General features: G+C 38.0%; 2 protein-coding genes across 3 annotated transcripts in view; one reads left to right on the top strand and one right to left on the bottom strand.

Annotated features, from left to right (window-relative positions):
* Window position 1: 1 nt before the first annotated feature.
* On the top strand, window positions 2-8,897 carry SCRN3 (secernin 3). Of its 2 annotated transcripts, none has more exons than XM_084289030.1 (7): window positions 2-211; window positions 316-497; window positions 1,188-1,387; window positions 2,065-2,277; window positions 4,824-4,986; window positions 5,383-5,563; window positions 7,041-8,897. In XM_084289030.1, the coding sequence occupies exons 1-7, from the start codon at window positions 44-46 to the stop codon at window positions 7,197-7,199; spliced, it is 1,266 nt and encodes a 421-aa protein (XP_084145156.1). In that variant the 5' UTR covers window positions 2-43; the 3' UTR covers window positions 7,200-8,897. The 2 variants fall into 2 exon arrangements, with proteins under 2 accessions (XP_084145156.1, XP_084145155.1); XM_084289029.1 differs by having other exon boundaries at window positions 2,062-2,277.
* Window positions 8,898-10,448: 1,551 nt separating this feature from the next.
* Window positions 10,449-16,949, bottom strand: part of GPR155 (G protein-coupled receptor 155) — a 30,376-nt gene continuing 23,875 nt past the window's right edge. The window contains exons 13-16 of the mRNA XM_084288956.1: window positions 16,721-16,816; window positions 15,658-15,722; window positions 14,623-14,760; window positions 10,449-12,482 (exon numbers count right to left, since the gene is read on the bottom strand). Of these exons, the coding sequence (XP_084145082.1) occupies window positions 12,260-12,482; window positions 14,623-14,760; window positions 15,658-15,722; window positions 16,721-16,816 (522 nt within the window). The 3' untranslated portion in view covers window positions 10,449-12,259. The remainder of the gene's footprint in view (window positions 12,483-14,622; window positions 14,761-15,657; window positions 15,723-16,720; window positions 16,817-16,949) is intronic.

Genomic DNA, 16,949 nt, shown 5'->3' with positions numbered 1-16,949 from the left:
CCCCCGCCGCGCTCCGCTCCGCCCCGGCCGCAGAGGCAGCGCCATGGCCGCCCGGCCGCCTCCCCGCTCCTGCGACACGTTCGTGGCGCTGCCGCCCGCCGCGGCCGGGGGCCGGGTGGTGTTCGGCAAGAACTCGGACCGGCCGCGGGACGAGGTGCAGGAGGTGCTGCACTGCCCCGCCGCTCAGCACCCGCCCGGCGCCGCGCTGCAGGTGAGCGGCCTCCCTGCCTCCCTCCCCCGCTGCGCACCCGCGGCCCGAGCGGCTCCCTCGGGCTGCCCGCACCGTGACTCGTCCCGCGCTCCGGCTCGTTGCAGTGCACCTACATCGAGATCGAGCAGGTTCCGCACACCTACGCCGTCGTCCTGAGCCGGCCCTCGTGGCTGTGGGGAGCAGAAATGGGCGCTAACGAGCACGGGGTGTGCATCGGCAACGAGGCCGTGTGGGGCCGAGACGAAGTCTGCGATGATGAAGCTCTCCTGGGCATGGATCTCGTGAGGTCTGCGCGGGCTGGGCTGGTCAATGGTACCCCGCCTGGAATTTAGCTTTAAAGCACGCCTGCTTAGTTCTGTAATACCTGCCTGCACTTTCAGGACACACATCCGTCTATTCTGCTGTTCCAGCCCTGGTTCAGATAAGCATGTCTTGGCACAGCAGGGGGCTCTGCCGGGAGCTAGGAGGCCTTGAGAGGTGTCGCACACCAGAACAGAATCTGTCAAGGAAACTATCGCACTTCTTTCTTCTCTGCAAAGCATATGCTAAACTGAGCCAGGACTGTTAAAAGCACAGCTGAACCGCAGGAATTAGTGTTTGGGCTGGTTAAATGTACAGGGGCTGTCCTAGGGTCTGTTCTCATTTCCTGTTTCCCCCATCTTTCACACACATACTACTAAGTTTCACTCTTAGCCATACATCTCCATGTAAACAATGATAATTTCTTTTGTCTGTGTCACTGGGTGCCACTGTAACTCTCATTAACCTGCAGCAGGCAGTCAGCTCTTCTTTGTACTGTTTCCCCCCAGACCAATACCCACTTCAGATTCAGAGGCACTTCCTAAGAGCCCTCTGCCTACCTTTCTGCATTTCCTTTTGATTGTTAATTGAATTCCAATTCAATTTGAATATCCATGCTGAATAGATAATGTTTAAAGTTTATGGTTCCAAAGATAACGTCTTCCTTTTGTTTTAGGCTTGGACTCGAGAGAGCGGACACAGCTGAAAAGGCTCTTACTGTCATAGTTGATTTGCTAGAAAAATATGGACAGGGAGGAAACTGTATGGAGAGCCACATGGCTTTTACGTACCATAACAGTTTTCTGATAGCTGACAGAAAGGAAGCCTGGGTGCTGGAGACATCAGGAAAATACTGGGCAGCAGAAAAAGTAGAAGGTATGGATGACGCTCTTTGTTTCAAGTATTTTGAATGCAGTGACAATTGGCAAATCTCCAGTTTTCAGTTACCATTTCTTTAAGGCATGAAACTAACCTCCAGATACATACATGTGCCTGTGAACAACAAGAGTTACATCTTAGGGTAGCAGGTTGACAGAGAAGCCGAGACACACAGGAGGCCTGTTCAGAGATGACCACTTCTGCAGTTGGAAAACAGAGGACAACAAGGTCAGGATGAGATGTATGGTCTTAAAGATGATGGTAATCAATTACAATTTCATTTTACAATTTCATTTGGTGACAGGGTGATACTGACAGATTCAGTGCACTGGGTCCTGAAGCAGTCAATTCTTCCAGTGGACTTAAAGGGACAAGCTATGTCTTTGGAGGTGTAAGAGGTAGAATGCAAAGACAGGAATAATCAGGACAGAACCTGAAATATGATGGTGGTGGTAGAAGTAAATGACTCAGAACTGAGGTAGCAGCGGAATTTCAATCAAGATGCATGCAGACAGGGAGAGAGTGCAAAAAATAAACTACATTATTGCACAGATCTCGTAGGAAACTCTTCAATGCATCATTTGATTCAGTAAGCTGTTAAGCTAAATGTAAACAAAGTGCTTGGAAAAAGCATTTGAAGAATTAAAATAACTCTTTCTTCACCTTCCCAGCAGGAGGTGTACGGAATATTTCCAACCAGCTCTCTATCACGACTAAGATTGACAGACAACATCCAGAGCTGCAGAAATATGCCAAAAGCAAGGGCTGGTGGGATGGGGAAAAGGAATTTGATTTTGCTGCCACATATTCTTACGTAAATACTGCCAGAATGACTACATCCAGGGGCCGCTATTGTGAAGGCTACAAACTTCTGAACAAACACAAAGGTATCATTTTTGATTTTTTTTTTTTTTTAAAGAGATGCAAAGTGTTTAGTGAGCTACATTAATTTAAATCATAAATGATTAAACATCTGATGCAGATGATTTGGTGAACCAGAATTTCTTAGAACAACTTTTTCCTTAAAGGAGAAACTCTGAACTTTAGAGTCTTCTATCCATTTTGCCAATTTGGTGATGAGGAAAAATTAAGCCAAGGGTCCATTATCAGACACAACTACAGTGACAATGCTGAGAGGTCACATTATGACCATACAGCTAAGTAGTCCGTAAGCCCTGCTCTGAAACATTTTGATAGGCTATGTATTATTATTATACCCGTAATTACAGGTAGAGACTCCTATTGGGTGGCAGCCACAAACAGCCCTGTGAACAACTTTAATCTGGTCCTATTCATACAGTCCTAAGACGTCGGCACAGTGTTTTCACACACATCTTGCATTTATTTTTTAGATTGTTTTTAAAATCTTTGTGGTTTCACCAATAACTGCTACAGCAACCTTATGCACTCTAATGAAACACTGAGAGCAGAATAAAAGAATTTTCTGTATAGTAAGCAGGTTCTCCTAATTGCTAACTTATTTTTCAGACCTGTATAGAGAGAAGCTATTACTTCCAAATACATCCATCTGGAAGCTTTTTGATGCATCCGTATTCACTTGTTCATTTGAAATAATTAATCTGAACCAAAATAACATTGCACCCGTTTTTGTTTTGTTTTGTTTTTTAATTTGGCTAAGCTCTGCCAGGCCAAGTTTAGCATTTAGTTCATGCATCAGAATGAATTACCTTTTACTGTCCTGCTATAGTGATCATGTAAATCCTGCATTCATTTGGGGAATTGCAGGTTCTGAATACTGAAAGCATTTTCATAATACCTGTATTTACCTGTATGATGATAACGCTGAGATTCTGTCAGGGTTTTCATTCTAAATCCCCATTTTCAGGCATTTACCTGAACCATTTTAACAATCACACTAGGTGTTCAGGTTATCAACCTCATATGGTTTCAGTCTTGTTGAGATTTATTTTAAAATAGGTGCCTTAACTAAAAGCTATTTAGTTTAGAGCAGCAGTAAAATCGCTAGTTTCTTAATCTACCCTTCCCAGCTTTTTCACTTAGTGGCATTAAAGTTTTTTTCCAGGCTGTCTACCACAGGAACACCATTTTTAGATAAACAGTTACATTTCAAAATATAAGGAATGTATTTCAGGAATATAAAGTAATGTAAAAAAAAAAAAAAACACTAGTAGAAAATATGTAATACCATCCTTTCTGCTGGACAAGTTGCCAACTTGCAGCTCACAAACTGACTGCTGCTGCTTAATTTCTTCAGTTTATCCAGCGTGCTGATTTTTTGAATTCTGACTGGCCCAGGCAACTGTGGGAATAGTTACGTGTGTTTGTTTGCTGAAATGGAGCATTTCCTAGCATGCCTGTCTACAGGCAATTCAGACTGTGTATTAAAAAAAAAGGAACATCTGACTTAGCAGTAGTATATTGTAAGAACAGACGGCTAGGCAGTTAAAAAAAAAAATACGCAGCTAGAACTTCACCGAGGCAACAACAAAAAAAATTTAACAGTACCTTCAAGCAGAAGGAAAAAATAGTGAATTACCTAGTCTTTTTCCGCTCTACACATATGTTCAACTGGTACACCAAATCTGAAAAGAAAACTACTGCAAGTACTGCCTGTTAGAATACTGGATTGTGTAGTGATACTATACTACACCAGCCTTTAAGCTGTGGTGTACAGTACACAAACAGCAACAGCATTTGAAGGCCAGATGCAGAGTGGAAGGGGTTCTGTTTCACCTCACTGAGAAGAAAGAGTTACTGTCATAAAGACACTATACCTCACATAGGTAATTGATTAAGTCTTCTTTGCAAATGGATGTACTATTTTAGTTTCTGTTGACTCTGGGTTTAAGTTACTCCAGTGCATCGTTTCAACTGTCAATATGTAGCCTAAGGGCTTTGAAAGGTCAGATGTTAAAACCAAATCAAAAAAAAAAAGATAACCACAGGCTTGGTGTTTCATTTTCAAAATAACATGCAAAATCCATGCACAGTTATCATTTTTTATATTTTCAAAGCAGCTTGGTGGTATCAACTGTGTACAAATACCAATAACTAATATGATTATTTGTCTTGTCAACTCCCACATAATACTTAGAAAGTTCAGCCCTTAATCCAAGCTACTAATTTTCATTTGAAAAGTTACTGTGTGAATGACCATTTGCTAGCCATGTGTATCTTACCCTTCTGGGAAACATCACCCTCCTCTCCCTGATCATAAATGTTATAGCTCATTATCACCTACCCTCTGAAATAAATTCTTGTGGGAAAACAGTAGTATTTTAAAGTATATTACATATTAAAGCATACTGTTGGGATTTTTTTTTATTTGCCAATACAAATTAAAATTAGCATTGCCTACTGAAGGTAAAAGCAGCCAGTTGTAGAAAACATGCCATTTAGTTGATAGTATAAATAGAGTTTTGTGTAAATAATTGTTTTGTATCTGAAATAGGTTCTATCACTTCTGAAACAATGATGGAAATTCTTCGTGACAAAGAGAGTGGCATTAATATGGAAGGCGGTTTTATGACAACTGGAAGCATGGTGTCTGTACTGCCTCAGGAGCCTAATCTGCCTTGTATTCACTTCTTTACAGGAACTCCAGACCCTGCAAGGTGATGTAGTAACAAGCCATTATGATAAAAAGCTGCAAGTACAAGTATCTAAATGAAAAGTATTGCAGTTTATCTAACTACATTCCTTTTTGATTTGGTTTGTTTTTGAAAGAAATCAAAAAGTAGGGCAAAAGTAATGCTCATGAACATTTTGGTGTCATCTACCAACTTACTTACTTACTGGAACACTGCTATGACACCGACTTAAAAACGCATTAGGATTTTTTGAAAGGATTTTTTTTAGAAGTGTTTTTTTTTTGTTTGTTTTGTTTTTTTTTTTTAAATTCTTCCTTGAGAGAAGCAAGTAGAAGTATGGGGAAAAATACAGCAATCTGCTGACTTAATTTTATCAAAATTGTATCAGTGAAGGATCTCTGTTTTATTTTCTCTTTCTAGGTCTGTATTCAAGCCTTTCATTTTTGTGCCCAATGTTACTCAGTTATTGAAAACCACCTCCCCTACATTTGGTCATGATGATCCAGTTAAGAAGCAACCACGTTTTCAGAGTAAGCCAGATCGAAGACATGAGCTCTATAAAAAACATGAAAGTGCTGCTGTAGCTATGGAAGCCATGAAGGTATGTTGATTAAATTAGATTTCAATGCAAGCAGGTGGTTTGTATAAGCTCCTTGCTCACATTTTGTTAATGCGATACCACTTAATGCCCTTTGATGGATAGTAAAGAACATTGTAGTGCACCAGAAGCCAATCATCTTGGCATCTGGCAGGCATATGCTTCTAACACAAAAAACTGAAACTAGCACTTAGTTGTCTGGGGTTAGGCCTGGGTGTACAGCTATTTGTAACGCTTATATTGCACAGAAAGAAGCAGGCCACAAATGCACAAACTAGTTAGCTAACAAGGAGTGGTTGAGCAGCTGCAGGCAAATATGGGTCAGTAAGGAGATCCTGCCCTTTTCCATTCTGTGTTGGGGGGTAGAGGGTAGACCCCCTCAGGTACACCATATACCAGACAAGCTTAGGAGCAAAACCTGAATTTTGCATTTTACTCAGTTTCTGTAAGTGCCCCAGGTTGACTTAATATAATAACATCTTGGCACCAAATTCCAATTAATCCTAGTGAGTGTATTAGATACTACGGTATGTCAGTTCTGGGGTTAGAGGGTAATGAGACATTCTTCCCGCCACCACAATAAACAATGAAAATAGCTTTTTTTATTCGAATAGTTGATTTGTCCTTACCCACACCAACTTCAGCTCCTGTTGTAAAGCCAGTTCTTCTAGTCATGTATTGACACAATCTTCTGCTGCTTTTTACCCCCCCCTTATTCTCTCTTCTTGCCCCAGTGCTAGTTTCTTCCTCTCTTTCCCAAATTAGCATCTCGCTAATGACCTTGACACTACATTCACTAGTACATCTTCTCAAGATCCTGACAGCACCAGATAGTACCAAATACTAAAACCAGATAGAATTTGGAAACATGTTTAAAGCACCTGACTTGTATGTAGCTCTATGACAATAGTTACAGTTTGTAGACCCCAATTTTGCTGACCTAAATGGCAGTATGGAGGTAGCAGTATAGAAATCTGAAATATGTAAGTTACTGTGAAGCAGCCAAAACAACACAGCGTTAAGCAGTTCACATTGAGGAACTTCTGTGTGACACCAGGAAAGGAGAGATCACAAAGATAGCTGGGCCCAAAGGTAAAACAGGGAGGTACTTACCTGTAACAGTAGTGTCTCCTGTTTACACAGCTAACATGTTCTAAAAAAAAAAAAAAAGAGAGACAAAACTTAAGTGGGGTTGCTAACATAAACACCTGGAACAGCTCTCCTGCCCTCCCCCCCCCCCCCCCTTTTTTTTTTTTTTTTGCATTCCATCAAAGTATGTAGGGAGACAGAGTGAGTGCTAGATAATGAGAAAAGAAGCACTGATCTAAGAAAATCTACCATGATGCTAACTTCTACAAACACCAACTTGTACCCTAGAAACAATTAGAGTTAGATAAGGACAGTACAACAGCATTTTGTTAGGGTGAACACTACATATTTTGTATGGCTTGTGGTGAAATACAGACATTTCTTTTTGCAGGACAAAGGAAAAGAGATGCTGCAAAAGATACAGATGCTGGAGAAAAGTAAGATAAGTGAAATGGAATCAATCCTGCAAAACGGATGTCTTGACACTAACCAAGTGCTCAACCTTTTTTCACAGTGTGTAGAAGAAGAACTCAAAATATATAGTAGTTAAAACTACTATTTGAATGAATGGATTATAATTTGTTGTTATGGTTAACTCTTCTAATGGAGTGGCTATATAGATTACCTCTTATTTTCAATATACCAGTTACTTAGTATGGACAGTTTTAAAGCTGCAGATCTCTGTTTAGGCCAAATAGCTTTTAGTTGTAGGAAGCAAGGCTGAAAAGTGTCTTCAGAGCTGGCAGTACCTCTCTAAGTGGGAAAAAACTGACAGCAGAGATTGATTCACCAACAACCTGAGATGCAATTAGGATTCAAGTAGTTTGACTTAAGTTGCTGAACAACCTAATCTGTGGATGAAGAACACCAAAGTAGCTACACACATGTAGCTTTTATAGCTAAGATAATTGTTGTAGCAGAACTTCCTACTGCTTGAATTAAAACAGCCAGGCTAGAGGCTTTTCTAAAATGTAGAAAAATATTGCTTTTTACTAAATTAAAATGAACGTGATATACAAGTCAAGTGAGATTGATATTCAGATGTTTGATAAAGGCTTTCTAAGGTATGTTTCATATATGAATTTTCTACTCCTCTAATGTGAAATAAGGCTAAGAGCTTAAGGTCTTAGGCTAAACCCAAATCAATTACAGCTTTACCATAATTTGTTGTGAAATCTGATTATACAGGATTCAACAATGTTAGTGTCTAGCAAGTTACCACACAATTATTTATTTGAATACAACATGATCATTGTAAATTAATTCTTCAGTACACTTTATAACACTGTGAGGGAGTTTTTAAATGTTTCTTGATTTTTTTTTTTGTTTAAATCAGGCAACTAAAATGGAAGAAGTCAGGGTCCATGAGTATATACTTGCACTCAGTAGAGCACTTAAAAAAAAAAAAAAAAATTCTTCAAAGTTTTTCTACTTCATATAAGCCATTTTAACCATACCTAGTTTTACCAAAATTGGTAGACTTAAGGAGTTGATTTAAATAAGCTTTTTGCCCTGCCAGGAGCAATTCCATGCCAGTCTTGCTTAAAAGTAGTGATCAAGCTGTCAGTACTTTATTATCCATGGCAAGGGGCAAGCAGAACAAACAGAGAAGTAAGGTTCTGACTTGACAAAGAACAAACAAACAAACAAAACAAACAAACAAACAAACAAAAAAACAGTTCTGCAAACCTTCAGGTGAGAACATGTAACATGAAGTGGAGCATTGAGGCTGCAGTGGTAATACGTGACAATATACAACAACCTCCCAGACCACAGAAAGACCATTATTTGATGAATGCTTTATATTTTGTCAAGATGCTAGAGTCATCTCTTCTCAGATGCAAAAGATGGGGCTACACATACAGTTTTCTCATTCTGCAAGCCATTCTATATTCCCACTGGAAAAAACAATTAGGCAAATAAAAGAAATACACTTAAAATGAAGTTTGTTGAATGCTGCTAAACGTGTAAGATGAAGAGTTTGATAAAATTTGTACTTGATCTAACAATGAAAGTATTTAGATCCACACCAAAAATCTAAAGGGTCGGCAAAAGTTCTTGAACTTCCTAGTTCTAGGGATCATATATGTACCAAGTGGCAGCAGCAAGTAAGATCTATGAAAGTAAGCACAAGTTGATTGTGAACCTTTTGTGCTTGTGTTGCCAACAAAATTTATTAGAATAATAAAAGGATGTTCATGAACTGGATGGTATATTTAATAAAAGTTTGCTGTATTTACCTGTTTTCTTTGGATGTCTGTATCTGACAGTTCTTTGCATCATCGTGTGCTGTTTTGTATCATCAGCTCTTCCATGCTAACTCCTTGATAAATTCAGAGAAGCAATAAATGCCAGGTATAACAGTGCTGGAAATCAAGGTACAATTCAAGTTTACAGGCAGTGTAGCAGAGTGAGACAGAGAATTTTATGTGATACTGCAACTAGAGTAAAGTTATAGAAGAATGGAAGTAGTGAAAGTTGTGGTACAGGCTTTTAAGTGAACTTTTTGGCCATCTAATTACAGGGTGTCAATTAACCAGTCTATCAGGTTAAGCATAGTGGTCAAATTCTAATATAGGTAGACACAGTCCAGCTATTCCTCTGGTTTTGGTGTTGTCCTTCCTTTATTTGTCTACAGGACACGCAGTAAAAACAATGTGTTTTCAGATAGATCAAGCCATGGCTGACAGACTACGGTATATTTTGGTACCTTTCTTCCTGGGATTTCATCCTCCTAGAATGCATGCAGTGCAAAACGCAAAACAAGGATGAAACCAGAAGGAATAAATGACCCTCCATCCTGCAACCATAAATTTAAAAAAAAAGTATCAACAATCAGAATGTCCTCTAGAGGGCAATCTTTGCATGTATTTCATCTAGCTTTATGAAGGATCATTATTTAAGAAAAAAAAGAAAACTGCTACCAAAAAAATTCTAAGTGTTTAATATCTACCCCATCCATTATCATAAGTATTTTGAAATGAATGCTAAAAAAATTAATGCTGTCTTTCATTGGAGATCCCCCCGGACTTACTCTCTTGTTCAGCGAATGTTTTCACAGAATTAGAGCTTTCAGATTAAGCAGTATTTATCCCGAACTAATCAACCTTCAAAATAAAAGAACTTACTGCACCACTGGCCACATCTTCAAAGCAAAGCTACTTCTAACCACCAAAAATTCACACAACAATAAATAAAGTATTGACATACACTGGATTATCAACTATTTTTTACAGCTTACTGGTACTCCTTGGTGGAAGCAAATACTTGTCAAATACGAGTTAGGTAACTTTCTAATGTTATTCAAAGTCTCTTCTCTTCTTTTGAACCGTTTCTTACTTAAGACAGGTATGTTGTGATCAAATGCAGGGAATGTCAGAGCCATTATAATAAGGGAGGCCAGGGCAAGGACTTAAATGATGAAAATGACAGAGATGAGTGAGAGAACAATGACTCTCTTTTGGAGCATAAAACTGAACTAAGAGCAACTTTTTCAAAAATTGAAGGATCTTCAAAAGTACGTATTTGGTAAGGAGAGGATAATACAAAAAAATTCCTAAAGATCTGAATTAGCTCCTTGCTGGTAATAAGTAGCAGGCAGGCTGTTAGAAGAAAACTGGTGGGCATCCATTAACAAATCTACATACTTATAAAGGATCAAGAATGGATTTAAGATACAGCAAAATTTGAAATCCACGAGCCACTTTAACAAACTTCTCAGACATATTTCTTATAAAACTTGACACACACATGTAACCCTCCCACTTCTTGTATCACACCAAAACTCAGAACTCTGAAATCAAATAATAGATTTATTGATAAGTTACAGTATTTAGAAGCCAGACATACTCATAGCTTCTACTCTTAAGCCACATATATTTAGTTATTCCAAAATATCTTATATAGCTGTCTTCAGCAACTGTAATGGAAATAAGCTATCATTTTCTTTGTGGCTGCAGCCTGATACAAATACCAATTCTGTTGTTGGAAAACATTAAAATGTCAGCTTGTATAGTATACATACATAGTTATGTTTCAGTGCAGACCGCAGATGTGCAATAAGACTGACAGTAAAAAGAATTATTTTTCCAATCTAAGTCTTGCATGGAGTTATAGCTACCATAAAATGACTGTTTCCTGAACAGCAGTTTATGCTACTAAAATCAGTTTTAATTCTTAATACAAAGTAAACGCATAAGTAGTTGTAATAAAATCTATGTATTAAAAAAAAAAAAAATATTTTTTAAAAAAAAAAAAAAAAGAAGGTGAGAAGAGTTGTTCAAATGCTTGACTGTTCCAGGTAAGCAATTTTTTCCCCCCAAATACCTGTGTTCTTTCCCTTCGTTAGGTAATATTTTACAAAGACAAACAAATACCATTCTTACAATTTAGAAGGGCAGTGTAGTGGCTGCCAGATACTATGGTTTGTTTTTAACCTTTTCAAAAGTATGCTGGCGGATGTAGAGATTCTCAGATGGTGCTTTCAGTGCACAGAACACTGAATGACACTGAAGTAACTACTTAATGTCACAGAGGGATACTGAGACTTGCTAGGAAACTTCGTTACATACCCAATAACAACATTTTAAAGTATTTAGTTTTTCTAAAGCCCAGCTTTGAAGTTGTTACATCTGTTTATGAAATAGAAGTCATTGCATGTCATTTAGAAGTTTTTATATTTTGATACAATTTTTGGTTATAACTTGCACAGGTATCCAGGGCTTCCCTAACTTCTTTCTTTGAGGCTTGCACTTCTGAATTAAAATGGAAAGGCTTATTTCAGAAGGTAAAACGCAAATCTTGACAAAGCTGTTAGTACTGCCAAAAGGCAGAACTTCAAAACCAATTGTTTATATATATAAAATCCATTATATTGCTTCCTAGTATGGAAAGTGGTGGTTATTATTTCTTTTTATATATAAAGTTTTCATGGTATTTTTGTACAAAACCTTTTTTCCCCCCACTCTATTTCCTCAGCGTTAATCCTCTTACACCGTAATCATCTTCACAATAATCCTGCTATCATGAGTGGAGGACTTTATCTTTAAGGGAGAAACAAAGTGCTTCATCCAAGGTAAAAAACAGCCAGAAAAAAAATTCTGGTGTTAGACAAGAGTGCACAATAGTAAAAACTGGGGTATAACAGAGAAAAAATCCTATTTCTGTGAAGCCAGTGGGAAGCCTGACCTTAAATCACACTGAAATACTGAAAACAAATGGCAACATAAAAAACACAATGAGAGGAATATGTTTGTTTTTCCCCCAATTGTGGCACCAGTCACTAAAGCTGCTGTTACAGTGCAGGTATAAAAACATCAGTGACACACATAATTTCACTGTTTGTTTTGCTGAAAATAGAGAAAATGCTCTAAATCCAGAGTACCTTGTTCTGTTCTAGCTGCATTCTGGTTTGAACACTCACTGAGAATATCACTTGCTACTATTTTCTTCAGAATAGACACAGGTAGAACCACAATTTGTAACTCTACAAGAGAGCGTGACACAACTCCCTAGGAGCCCTGAGAAAGGGACACTTCCAGGTGCGGTGGCAAATGCAGAGGAGATGGTCATGTGTACCCCACCTGCCCGCCCTCTGTCTACATGCTCAGGTCACTGGCTCTCGACTGTAGTTGATCTCTTAGGAATAAAGCGGTAATACAAATATTCATCCCGAAATTCAAATTCATTCGTAATGTGCTGGATGACGCCTCCTTTCATCAGTCTGTCTCCATACATCACAGCTTCACCACGGTCAGAGGCAAGGCCAACTTGGATGAGCCAGTTCACCAGGTCACAGCCAAAGAAGATGCCAGTGGAGATCTTTGCACCACACCTGTATGTCAAAGGAATGATTCACCCACATGTTCTGTAAATCTGGTATCACCACTGCACGATGGAAAAGGCAAAGAAAAATAGCAGGAAACAAGGAAAGACATCATGATAGTTAAGAGCATGTTAGCAGAGAATTTGCAAGTTTTGCATTTTAGGGACATGCCAACGTTCACTACCTTTTCCTACAGACAATTCAATGAGAAGTAAGATTTACGTACTGTTATTTTAGGTCTGTGCAAATAAACTTCAATGAACATAAGCAGCAGCTTTCCTACAAACACACACAATGTGAGTCTATTTATTGGATACTTACTTCCCATGTACTCATTAGCATGACCATTTCTGCAACAAAATATGATTTGAGTGCTGAGTGCCTGCAGCAGCAGGACCTCAATCTGCAATTTAATGCCATTTTATAATTTCTCTACAGCTTTAAGCAGACATTAACTACTTACATATATTGTAAACAAAAACCATTTAACTTGCATATCTGGTTAAATATTTATTACAACAGGCAGTACTAAGAATAAATGAAACATTTACAAGAGGACTAAACTAACTTTCTGTTACATATTTATGAAGCAATTCCATTAACATCTAGCTAGCTGCAGTAAAAATACCATTCAGAAATTTACCTGCAGCAATGAATGTTTCTGCTTATCTAAAATCTGCTCTATGGAAGCCAAGCACAGGGTTTTTGAAGATGATTAATAAATATACAAGATAAAAAAATAGAGAAAAAATGTTTGTGTGTTTGTTTGTTTTCCTAAGATAAAAGCAGCAGAAACATAGAGCATGTGTTAATATCTTAGCAGAGAAATAAAAACAAAAATAAAAGTCCATGATCGCAAGGTCTCAGTTACAGCATATTTAAATTGAAGAGGATAGAATCAAGTTAGATGAGTATGATAAATACTTTGTTTTAAACCACAAAGAGAAATAAGACATGAAGCTAGTTCTGCACAAACATAATATTATAATAACAAAGCAATGAATGTCAGATTTTGATGTATTCTCAGATGATATATAATTAAACCAACAAACAAAGCACTGAAAACAACCAAATGAACAGCCTAAAGCCCAAGAAACAATAACAGCAGAAACACAGGAAACAGCTATAATACCTGTCCTATTCTAAAACATTTTCTGATGCTTTTTTGTTTGACAAGTCTTTGAACTGCCATAGTTCATTTTTTCCTAAATCAGCAAGGTTCCCTGAATTTATTTCTTATGGAACATTACTGATTTCTGGGGAGACTGAATGAAATTATGATCCAAAGTAGCCAATGCTGTCAAAAATAGTTCTGGAATGTGGTCTGAGTTTATCTAACCATTTAAAGAACTTCCCCTCCAAAACTAGTCCTACTAGAAAGTTCTCATACCAAGAAAAGCGAAAGTGTCTTGTTCAAACAATTCTTCCTATTTCTATTTTATACAGTAAATATACAAAGACAGACAATCTCTCTCTTGTTCCTGCTTTTTCTGTTGGCACTTCTCATCTACCTGCACATACCTGAATACATAGTCTTCAATTCAGGTATTATAATTTGTGTCTGCAAGCTTTGGCAATCTCACAAATTGAAGTTCAGGCCTCATGAGACACATGAACAAAACAAACTGTATGAATTCAAAAGATATAGGTGTTCTAAAAACGTTATAATCTCACATAGTGAGTGGCCTTTATTACAATGGTTTTGCCTCCTGCAATATATCTATTAGTAAACTCTCTCTAACATAAATACCAACACCTTCTTAATCACAAAACAAAACAAATGAAGCATCTCAAGTTTGACGAAAATTCATGGACATACACGCTATTACAGGAATCGTCAGAAAGATTTTGTCTCCTAAGCTCCTAGTAAATGGAAGAACCGGGGCCAAGTCTTCATGCTATGTTACAAAACTTATGATACTATAAAACCTAAATGGGATAATATGGTAATTTGTACCTCTATTTTTCAGCTTTAGACTGGAAATGTTTTTCTAAACGTTACTGCTAAGATCTTAATCCTCACCTCAAGGTTTCCATAAATATTCCAAAACAGACATCACCCACAGAACGGCTATACTGCATTTCATTATTTCCAGAAGGTGAGATATGACCTTTCATAACAGCTATATGTGCAGGTTGAAAACCTTACCTTCTGCCTTTGACAATGGTTTTGACACAGTGATCTCTATGATAACGAACAAACTGTTGACAGGTCATCCTGATTTCCTCGGGTAGAGTGGGATCTGTATGCTCTGCTGCTTCTCTGCCTCCCAAGAGAAATTCAAGTCTGCAGGGGGGAGTGGGAGGGGGGGAAGGACCGAAAAAACAAACATCAAACGAAGGCACTTTTAAGGATACTGCAAAGATGAAAGGTCTTCTAATTTCCAACCTAAACCCCCCTTCCTGGCACAACTGGAGGCCGTTCCCTCTAGTCCTATTGCTAGTTACCTGTGAGAAGAGACCGATCTCCAGCTTGCCACAACTCCCTTTCAGGTAGCTGTAGAGAGCAATAAGGTCTCCCCTGAGCCTCCTCTTCTCCAGACTAAACAACCTCAGTTCCCTCAGCTGCTCCTCATAGGACTTGTGTTCCAGGCCCTCCACCTGCTATATATGCTCCCTTGGAGCATATGCTCATATGCCTTTTGAACACTGGGAGGTTTTATGCTGGTAGAAGGACAGACAGAGAGTAGTTGGGAGCCAGCTATAGCTGCTGGATTCACACTGCAGCCAGACAGCTGTAAAATAAACATTGCTTTGTACTCCTCTACAGTGAGGTACCAATGAAAGTCTCCATTCACACAAAGAATCTGTATGAGCTAACAGGACTTTAAAACAGTGATGACAGAATCTGGTTCAATATTCACATTGAAGTTATTTATCAGTTGAAATTATTTCTGAAGATCCATCACCTCAGTGACCCAAACACCTGCTTCACCATCATTAGACAAGGATTTTGTCTACAGGGAGACTGAGAGATTTTTGTCTGTGCGAGTGTCATAAGGGCAGCAGTAAAATCTTACGTATGGTGAACTGCAATTAACTCTCCACAACAGGAATGAAAAGAAATTTGAAAAATAAAACAAATAGGAAATCAAATGCTATGGCACTAAACACTCACAGCCCCTTAAAAATGATTAGTGTTAATAATTAAGTTTACGGGCATAAATGTAAATTTTCTACTTACCTTCGCTTGAATGGTAGAATGATTAAATGCTTATCTAAGCCAAAAATACCAAAGGAAATGAAGCCCTAGAGGAAAAATGAAAAAAAAAAAAAAAAAAAAAAAGGGAAGAAGATTAAGCAAAAATGTTTGGTTTCTGAATAACTGAAAGAAAATGTTAAAAACTCATTGCCAAAACACAAGTGAAAGGTATCTCTCTTCCATAGACGCTATTTAAAATTCATTTTGTTTCTGCTTTGATTTTTCATTTGGTCCTTAAAAAGATGGATTCCTATATAACAGTCTGACAAAGAAACAGTTCAGTAAACCTAATGCTGTGACATGCCATCTGATGAACAAAATGTCAGTAGCCTTACATAGCCAGTTATTTAAATCTGACTTTCCTTGACATCAGCAAAGAAATGATTTAACTGATGACAATTTAAATGCTAGAATGCTCTCCCATTAATTCATTTTTCTATACTGCTTTTGTATAAAAGCTAGTATATCATTACTTAATACTGCACTTGCTTCTCAGAGGCACACCTGTTCACTGATCTATCAAACAACACTCTGGTAAGTGTATTAATATTGCCTTGCTTTCACCTTCATAGGTAACAATGCTAACTTGTGTCAGTTTGCACGTGAAATAGACTATGTTCAGCTGGCACATTTATACATCTAATGGACAGGCATTAGTTAATGAAACCGAAGAGATAATGACTTAAAGCCTTATAGGTAAAGTATCCACATAGCTATCTTGCATGTATTCAGTTTTACTGGTGCAATTCTATAGAAGCTGGTGAAACCTTCTGGAACAAATAAGGCTGAAATCCTCCTCAGTCTCCATGGGCATTTGGCACTGTGTTGCCATTTGTACCTTTGAAAGTGTGCATGCACATGAAACAATTTCATTATGATAAGAAAGCTATCAAAGGAAATGGAAAAGGTCTGAAAAAAAGAAGGTTAAATAACATAAAGAACTGCTGGCTTCAGCATTATTTGAGGACTTCATCTTACAGTGCTTGTAATAGAATGAATTGCAATGCCTATCGAAGTAACTTTCAGAATTAACATTGATAACTACCTGACCAAAATTAAACACAGCACAAAAGAACTGCAATTCAACATATAGCCTTCCAGGCTCTTGGTTGAACAGCCACCATAAACAACTGGAAAGATTCTGTTAAGAGAACAAAAAACGATCAAACAATAAAACCACCAAGCTTGTTAAAAATAAATAAATTAAGAAGTACTTTCTAAGTCTTCACATGGTAATAAGATTCTTACACAACATTCACTACCTTTATTCAACA

Source organism: Netta rufina (genome assembly GCF_964035555.1).
Source record: "Netta rufina genome assembly, chromosome: 6".
Classification (NCBI taxonomy): domain Eukaryota; kingdom Metazoa; phylum Chordata; class Aves; order Anseriformes; family Anatidae; genus Netta; species Netta rufina.
This window is presented reverse-complemented; position numbering and strand designations above follow the sequence as displayed.